Raw genomic sequence first — 9,280 nt, 5'->3', positions numbered from 1 at the left:
TCCGAGGGCATCTCACATCTACAGTCCTGCCCTTGGTTACTTACCGTCAGCAGGCAGCCACAGAGGGTCTAGGCAGGTCTCCTTCCACTTCTTGCTCCCAGGAAGGACTGTGACAACCCCTACCTCTCTGGCCAGCAGCCCTGCCACTAGAATGATTCTCCTCTGCTAATCAGCCTTCCCTGGACATGGCCCCCATCTTAGTACCTACTAGGCCAGCATGAGAGATTACAACTCCTGGCCATTAGCTCTGTCTCCAGTGGGGCCTCAGCAAAAGGCCCTTCTTCATGGATGACCCACCAGTTTGGGCTAACACTAGGCCCAGCCACGCTCGACAGTGAGTGCCCCAGTGGCCTAGGCTCTGTCTGACAGAAGCAGAAGTGAGAAACACAGCCCAGATTTTCTAAGAATTGATCAGGGAAGATTGATCATTTGTCTTCAGACCAGAGGAGACGCCAACCTGCCTCCGGGTCCAGACTCACAAGGAAAACACATGACTGAGGTTCAGGAGGATGTGATTTGAAGACTCACATGCAAATCTGACTCTGTCCACCTGACATAAAAGTGTGGTGCACCTGACATAAAAGTGCTTCTGCAAGACAAGAAACTAACACGGGTGAGCTCAAAGATAAAAGGGAGTCATTACCTCACACTGGGGAATCCAAGTGTAGACTACCTTCAGACATGGGTGGGTCCAGGAGCTCTGAGGAAGTCATCAGAGATCTCAGTCTTTCTCTATTCCACTTTGTTTCCCAGCTCCACATCCCTCCATAATATCTGAATTCTTATCTATTCACGACTAGGAGAGATGGCATGGCCAGACCAATTGTGTAATACTTTTTCCCCAACCCTAAAGAAAACTCCTAGGAAGAATCCTGATTTGCGCATGCCTGGCTTTATGGAAAGGGCTAAGATACAATGTCTTAGACCTAACAGAACCACACCTGGGGGTAGGTAGCTCCAGAAGAAATGTTAGGTGAACCAGTCCAGGAGGTCCCACATATAGAATCAGGGACAGAAGAACCCTACCCACAATGACCACCCACCCACCACTCCCAGTGGGCAAGGAACAGAGTAGCATCCTCCCTACAGACCACAGCACCAATTCACAGTCAGACTTTTATTAGGAAATCACCCTTTCCAAACACACCACAAAGTGCTGTGGGTCCAACGCATTTCCTGAGGAAAGAGGGTCACAGTATTGGAGCGTCAGGGGACCGGACAGCGGCGCAGTCTGTGAGTCTTAACAACTCCGTGGGGCTGACTGTGGCCAGCACTCTCTCACAGCAACATGACTCAGCCAGAAGAACTGCCACAAACGCGACACAAGAAGCACACCAGAGCACACACGTCTGCTCTACAATTAAATAATAATAAATACAGAATTCTGCTTGCTGTTATTGGCCTGAAATAACGGAACCCAAAAGGGAAAAGAAAATCAGAACATCTTTCTCTCCATTTGACCAAGGGGGAAAAAAAAAATCCCCAAATTATCAAAATTCCTCAGTTACAAAATACTTTTTTTAAAAATTCCATTATTAAAAGAATAAATAACAAAATATATAAAAAATAACTCGATTGCATCAAAATTATAACTAGAGGTTATCAAGATTTTTTTGTGGCCTATCTTATAGTCAAATAGTTGGTTTTGCCTTGATTTTACTTATTTTGCTCTTATGGTACCCTAGTGTGGAGTCGATTTGAGATAATATAAAATTAATAAATAAAAATGTTAAATAAATAGCAAATGTTAACATAAGAAGGTGTGAATATAAATACTTACATCCCGACAAAATTAAATAATTTACAGAATAATTAAGCTAACTACTTTCAGTGTTTTCCAGGAAGTGCAACTTCTCTACTTTTAAATACTAATTTGAAATTGCTGTCACAATCGACTTGGACTCTATTTACACAGTAGGAACATTGTGTTTTTAACATTTTAAATTAAATTTACCTTTTTTCTTCATCTTGAATGGATCTTAAAAGAAGTGAAACCTTGGCGATCTCCCACTAGGAATTTACTTCCTGACATTACTGTCTCCACCTTGATCCCCTTGGACACAGAGATGGACCTCAGCCATGACCCAAGTAAGGTGGCAGTAATGGGCCAGGGGCCTAGGTAGAGGGAAGGAAGCCAAAGTCCTGGCCTGGAGCCAAACTCAGGGACTTAAACACTGAAGTCAGGAGAAATCTGTGCAGTCTCTGGGCACTAGCTGCCTGCATAGGAGACTTTTTAGGGACCTCTGGTTTAAAATCCCTTGAACTGACTGGGCCATAATGCTCTTCAACTGTCTGGACCATTTGGAAGGCCTGTTCCTAGCTTCACCTCTTAAGCAGAGTGTTGCCCACCCTTTACACAAAGCTGAATTAAATAAAAAGAGAAAAAAACATGCCACAAGGACCTTGCTGAGCACAGACACATGGCCCAGGTATGTCTTCCAGATGAGACTCCCACCCACTGAGCCAGTGGCTACCCTCCCAGCCTCGACAGACAAAGGAATACTGTGGCTGCAAACTCCAAAACTTCCCTGAGAACCTTGTCCGTGAGCTTCCACTGGAGACTTTGAGCTGTTCTTCAAATTTCTTTCAGAAAACAAAAATAAATCACTTTATAACACTTCGGTACCCCAGGCACTCACGTGGGAGGTGTTGGCCTGAGCCTGGTGGGGCATCACGAGAGACACTGGTTTCCAGGTGCCCCTTTGGATAAATCCACGGAAGGCTGCACAGGGCTGCCGACGTGGACTGACAACTAGAAGTCACCAACAAACAGTCAGGTGCTCTTACTGTGAGGGGTAGGGTGGGAGCGTGAGCACCGGAGCAAAGGAGGAGTGCACCTCCACCCAGCATTGCCTAGACCTGGATGCCCCTCACAGCCTGCTTGATGGTCTCCAGGAGGCCCTTGTTCTCGGGATTCTGGTAGCAGTCCTGGTTGGAGTACATGTCAGTCAGGGTGCTCACATAGGCGTCAAAATTCTGTTCGCATATTGGCTCCTAGAGAATAGAGTCAGGTTAGCAAGCCCTGTCCACAGACTCAGCTCCAGGAAGCAGAAAGCAGTGAGCCATCAGCCTCAGTCCCCACACTATCCTAAAAAAAGCCCAGCAAGGCAGTGCAGCAGCCATGGCTGCTAAAACACAACCGATCTCAGCCACAATGACCTCCAGAACCACACTCTGCTCCAGATTTATGAGCCAGTCAGGAGGGCTGGAGCCATGGCGTACAGCTGCTCAGGCCAGGAAAGTAGAGAACATCCAAAAAGGGCCCAGGACCCTTCCATTAGGACCCAGAAGCAGAAGGGCCAGGGGCATACTGTCTCCCTACCCTCCAAAGCATCCTTCGGGTAGCTGCCAGCTTTGGGGTAGTGCCAGCAGGCTGCTGTTACCTACCATGTGAGGAAGGCGGATATTGGCAAGACTTTGGATGAGGGCCTGACTCAGCCCAGACAGCTCCAGAAACAGAGCTTCATTCTGCTCCTCAATGAGCTTGTTTTCCTCCTCGATGTTCTTCAGGTTCCTCTCCATGGAAGAGATCTGCATCAGAGGGATGAGAGGTGCTGCCTGCCCTGGGCCCTGCTGGGCACACTGGCCGTACCATACATCTCTCTGAGAGAGGATGGGTTCCAGAGGTGGGAACTCTCTACCCTGTGGGGGTCCCTCATCCAAGGAAGGAGAAGTCAGTACCCAGCTTCCTGGATGGGTCAAACAAAGGCCCTCCAGGAACAACATGAGTCCAAGGAAAAGGGAATGAATGCTGACTGTGCCGGGAAGTATAGGAGGCCCCACCTACCCTTAGAGCAGGACAAGGTCACAGACTCTTGGGCGTCCTGGGTTCAATCTCAATCTACACCAGTTGTGTTTTTACTTCATCAAGCTCCCTATTTCTGTCTGTGGCTTGGTGGGGCTAGCTTTCCTTTCTTTGCGGGTGACCTCTGCCTCTGAGTCTTTCCATCTCTCAAAAGATAACAAAGGTCGCCCAAAAGGCTAGCCTCTCCCAAGCCTCCAGACACATCTTCTCCAGGTCTCAGCCCAACCATATATTCCCAAGGAGCTCAGGGGAAGAGGGGAGGAGGTGCTGAGTTCAGTCGAAGGCCATGTGTGGCACTATACAGCAACAGCAAACTCTCTTTGGGAGTTACAGATGGGCCCAAGTAGTTTCCTACCACTGCATGATAAACATATGACTTTAAGGACTGCATGGGACACAAACTTGCTTTCTCTTCACCTTGGTCCTTCCAGAGATAGCATGGGACTTCCTCAGGGGGATGGCAAAGAAAAAGCGATTCTAATGAAAGGCAACACAATCTGGTGTGTGTGTGAGTGTGCGTGCGCGCGTGTGTGTGTGCACATATGCACACACGCACACACACACCAGTCCTGAAGCTTGAACTCAGGGTCTGGGCATTGGCTTTGAGCTTTTTGCTCAATGCTAGCACTTTACCACTCGAGCCATAGCTTTTTAGTGGGTAATTGGAGGTAAGAGTCTCATTAGCTTTACTGTCTGGGCTGGCTTTGAACTGTGATCCTTAGGTCTCAGCCTCCTGAGTAGCTAGGAATCCAGGCGTGAGCCAACAGCATCCAGCTAAAATCTGTCTTTTAAAAGGTATGTTATAGAGAGGGAAGGAAGGAGTGACATTACCCAAAAAGAAATGTACTCTTCACTTTTGTCACTCTAATCCCTTTGCACATCACCTTTATAATAACAATTTGAAAAATAAAATAAAAGGTATGCTTGGCTGCATTTTGTTTTGGTTTTTGTTCCATGGTGTCAGTTCCTATGTTGCCCAGGCTGTACTTGAACTCACAGGCTCCCATGATCCTCTTGTCTCAGCCTCCTGAGAAGCTGGGACCATAGGTGTGCACCCCCATGCCTGACTCTAAAGGTGGATTTGAAGAAATAATAGGTACTCTCCCAAGGGCACTACCACTGACAAGAGCCCTGGAGACTCGGAGAGGAAAGGAGGGAGTAGCCAGCCCTATCTCCCAACCAGAGATACCGGTAGGAGATTGGGAAGATGTGGGACAGGAGGCCCCATCCCTCCTGTCCTCACACCCAAGTGGCCTGGGGACTCCACATGAACATACAGAAGGCTGTGAAAACACATCCTGAGCTCCAGAATTGGTGCTATCCAAGCTCTTGAGCAGCCAGATGTCATCATGCCAGAAGAGAAATAAGCTGTGGAGCTACAACATGTCATATATCTGCTGCTCCCAAGAAGGGGCCTTGCCCCCTCACATCCATCCCCGCTGATCTAGAAGGGGCGTCGCCCCCTCACATCCATCCCCGCTGAGCTAGAAGGGGCCTCGCCGCCCTCACATCCATCCCCGCTGAGCTAGAAGGGGTCTCGCCCCCTCACATCCATCCCTCGCCGCCCTCACATCCATCCCCGCTGAGCTAGAAGGGGCGTCGCCCCCTCACATCCATCCCTCGCCCCCTCACATCCATCCCTCGCCACCTCACATCCATCCCCGCTGAGCTAGAAGGGGCCTCGCCCCCTCACATCCATCCCTCGCCCCCTCACATCCATCCCCGCTGAGCTAGAAGGGGCCTCGCCCCCTCACATCCATCCCCGCTGAGCTAGAAGGGGCCTCGCCCCCTCACATCCATCCCTGCTGAGCTAGAAGGGGCGTCGCCCCCTCACATCCATCCCTCGCCCCCTCACATCCATCCCTCGCCCCCTCACATCCATCCCTCGCCACCTCACATCCATCCCCGCTGAGCTAGAAGGGGCCTCGCCCCCTCACATCCATCCCTCGCCCCCTCACATCCATCCCCGCTGAGCTAGAAGGGGCCTCGCCCCCTCACATCCATCCCCGCTGAGCTAGAAGGGGCCTCGCCCCCTCACATCCATCCCTCGCCCCCTCACATCCATCCCCGCTGAGCTAGAAGGGGCCTCGCCCCCTCACATCCATCCCCGCTGAGCTAGAAGGGGCCTCGCCCCCTCACATCCATCCCCGCTGAGCTAGAAGGGGCCTCGCCCCCTCACATCCATCCCTCGCCCCCTCACATCCATCCCCGCTGAGCTAGAAGGGGCCTCGCCCCCTCACATCCATCCCTCGCCACCTCACATCCATCCCCGCTGAGCTAGAAGGGGCCTCGCCCCCTCACATCCATCCCTCGCCCCCTCACATCCATCCCCGCTGAGCTAGAAGGGGCCTCGCCCCCTCACATCCATCCCCGCTGAGCTAGAAGGGGCCTCGCCCCCTCACATCCATCCCCGCTGAGCTAGAAGGGGCCTCGCCCCCTCACATCCATCCCTCGCCCCCTCACATCCATCCCTCGCCCCCTCACATCCATCCCCACTGAGCTAGAAGGGGCCTCGCCCCCTCACATCCATCCCTCGCCCCCTCACATCCATCCCCGCTGAGCTAGAAGGGGCCTCGCCCCCTCACATCCATCCCCGCTGAGCTAGAAGGGGCCTCGCCCCCTCACATCCATCCCCGCTGAGCTAGAAGGGGCCTCGCCCCCTCACATCCATCCCCGCTGAGCTAGAAGGGGCCTCGCCCCCTCACATCCATCCCCGCTGAGCTAGAAGGGGCCTCGCCCCCTCACATCCATCCCTCGCCCCCTCACATCCATCCCTCGCCCCCTCACATCCATCCCCGCTGAGCTAGAAGGGGCCTCGCCCCCTCACATCCATCCCTCGCCCCCTCACATCCATCCCCGCTGAGCTAGAAGGGGCCTCGCCCCCTCACATCCATCCCCGCTGAGCTAGAAGGGGCCTCGCCCCCTCACATCCATCCCCGCTGAGCTAGAAGGGGCCTCGCCCCCTCACATCCATCCCCGCTGAGCTAGAAGGGGCCTCGCCCCCTCACATCCATCCCCGCTGAGCTAGAAGGGGCCTCGCCCCCTCACATCCATCCCCGCTGAGCTAGAAGGGGCCTCGCCCCCTCACATCCATCCCCGCTGAGCTAGAAGGGGCCTCGCCCCCTCACATCCATCCCCGCTGAGCTAGAAGGGGCCTCGCCCCCTCACATCCATCCCCGCTGAGCTAGAAGGGGCCTCGCCCCCTCACATCCATCCCCGCTGAGCTAGAAGGGGCCTCGCCGCCCTCACATCCATCCCCGCTGAGCTAGAAGGGGCCTCGCCGCCCTCACATCCATCCCCGCTGAGCTAGAAGGGGCCTCGCCCCCTCACATCCATCCCCGCTGAGCTAGAAGGGGTCTCGCCCCCTCACATCCATCCCCGCTGAGCTAGAAGGGGCTCTACCCCCACTCCCTAGGGAGACTGGCCTGTTATTTATTCCTTTGCTTCTACAGCTACTCAGGGACATCCCTTCCATGCTACCAGCTCTACTTGGGGACATCCCTTTTTGCTTTCAAAATGAGAATGTTTTTCTCTCTGATTACAAGTGTTCATTTGGAGAAAACAGAGCAATAAGATACACTTATCTAAGGAATGTGTAACACCAGTGTGTACTCACCAATGCTCAAGCTGAAAACTTGCCTCAGTGAAGTGAGTCCCTGAACAACATAATGGAAAGGGACCTGCACTCATCTCTGCTCCACAGAGGAACAAACAGGAACAAAGAAGTGTGTGTCTGTGTTGGTCCAAGCTCAGGCACCACCTGAATTGGCTATCAAAACTAAAAGACTAAGCCAAGTGTTGGTGGCTCATGTCTGTAATCCTAGCTACTCAAGAGGCTGAGATCTGAGGATCACAGTTCAAATCCAGTCTGGGCAGGAAAGTCCATAGACTCTTATCACCAATAAATCACTCAGAAAAAGTCAGAAGCGGTACTGTGGCTCAAGTGGTAGAGCATTAGCCTTGACCATAAAGAAACTCTGGGACAGTGCCCAGGCTCTGTTCAAGCCCCAAGACTAGCAAAACAAACAAACGAACTAACAAACACCTCTGAAGAGTGGGAACTTGAACAGGATTACTAAGGTTAGTGCTAGTGGATTCACACTACTCATACAAATGAAACTAACTCAAGAGAATAACTAATACTAATGGGTCAGGCCACCTGTGGAGTGAGATCCCACCACACCACCACAGGATGGGTGGACAGCCTACCAGCACACATTGAGTTCTGTGTGATGGGCATGGTACTGTCAGGCAGCTCAGTCCCAACCACACCTATGGATTCACAAAGTCACTAGGAAGACAATCAGCTCAGTCTCAACCTCAGAAGTGGACTTTAATGCCAGGTGCTGGTGGCTCAAGCCTATATTCCTAGCTACTCAGGAGGCTGAGATCTGAGGATCGCAGTTCAAAGCCAGCCTGGGCAGGAAAAGCCATAAAACTTCTATCTCCAATAATCCACCAAAAAACAGGAAGTGGCGCTGTGGCTCAAGTGGCTTGAGCTGAAGAGCTCAGGGACAGTGCCCAGGCCCAGAGTTCAAATCCCATGACTGACAAGAAGGAGGAGGAGGAGGAAGAAGAAGAGGAGAAGGGGGAGGAGAAGGAGGAAGAAGAAGAAGAGGAGGGGGAAGTAGACTTCAATAGTCCCAAGGTTGGCTCCTGCTAGAAAGAGCCAGGCAAGGCCAGTGCCACCCACCTGGGACTGCAGCTGCACCATGGCAGCCTCCATCTCTGAGTTGGACTCATTCAGATCTCGGATCTCCTGGTTCAGCTGCTTGATCTCCTCGTCGTTTTCCAGCACTGCCAGAAAGAAAGCTTAGCTGTGTCTCTGGTCTTAAACCCAGACCAGCCTGTGGGCTCTAGAAGCGCCTAAGGCCCACCCGCCTGCCCCAGATGAACTCTGGGGCCTGGGCATTGGGAAGCTTCTGTGGAACCACAACGTGAGGCTTGTGTGACTCCTGGCTGGAGCCAGTGGGGGGACACAGGGCTCTTTGGAGGTGTTAATGTCCAGAAATGCTGTCTCTATACTAGATGAGGCACGCTCTCCAAAAACAGATTGGCATGGACGCTGGCGCTACCAACAGATTCTCATACCAAAAGTAACCAAATCTGAGGTCAGTGTTGCCATGACCATCGAGGTCAGGTGTCAAGGGCTTTCAGAGCCAAGGTCAGTAGGCCCATCAACACATGCAAGGACATGTTCCCAGAAGACCTTGCCCTCCCCAACCCCTTTCCTGCCAGTACAAAAAGGTTAGTGAGCAGGGACATCCCAAAGCGTACCCTTACCTTCACTGGTTTTGAATTTAGGATTGAGAACCTCATCCCCTGAGAGTTTTCCCTTTTTTCCAGCAAACGTTGCTCTGGGACAGCCAGACAAACTGGAAGCAGAGGTCACACATCACTAAGCCGTCCAGGGCTGAGTCCACAGACCAGTCCAGGGTCCCACAAAATGACCAGGATCAGCCCTAGGCACATTCT

The 9,280-nt window shown here is 52.3% G+C and overlaps 1 protein-coding gene across 2 annotated transcripts in view; it reads right to left on the bottom strand.

Annotated features, from left to right (window-relative positions):
• Positions 1–2,853: 2,853 nt before the first annotated feature.
• Positions 2,854–9,280, bottom strand: part of Myt1 (myelin transcription factor 1) — a 77,944-nt gene continuing 71,517 nt past the window's right edge. For both annotated transcript variants that reach the window (XM_042672256.1, XM_042672259.1), the window contains 4 exons: positions 9,089–9,180; positions 8,499–8,602; positions 3,388–3,531; positions 2,854–2,994 (listed from right to left, as the gene is read on the bottom strand). In XM_042672256.1, coding sequence (XP_042528190.1) covers positions 2,854–2,994; positions 3,388–3,531; positions 8,499–8,602; positions 9,089–9,180 — 481 coding nt within the window. The remainder of the gene's footprint in view (positions 2,995–3,387; positions 3,532–8,498; positions 8,603–9,088; positions 9,181–9,280) is intronic.

Source organism: Dipodomys spectabilis, unplaced genomic scaffold (assembly GCF_019054845.1).
Source record: "Dipodomys spectabilis isolate Male_0828 unplaced genomic scaffold, ASM1905484v1 ptg000692l, whole genome shotgun sequence".
Classification (NCBI taxonomy): Eukaryota; Metazoa; Chordata; class Mammalia; order Rodentia; family Heteromyidae; genus Dipodomys; species Dipodomys spectabilis.
The sequence above is the reverse complement of the archived record's forward strand: the minus strand, read 5'-3'. Positions and strand labels throughout refer to the sequence as shown.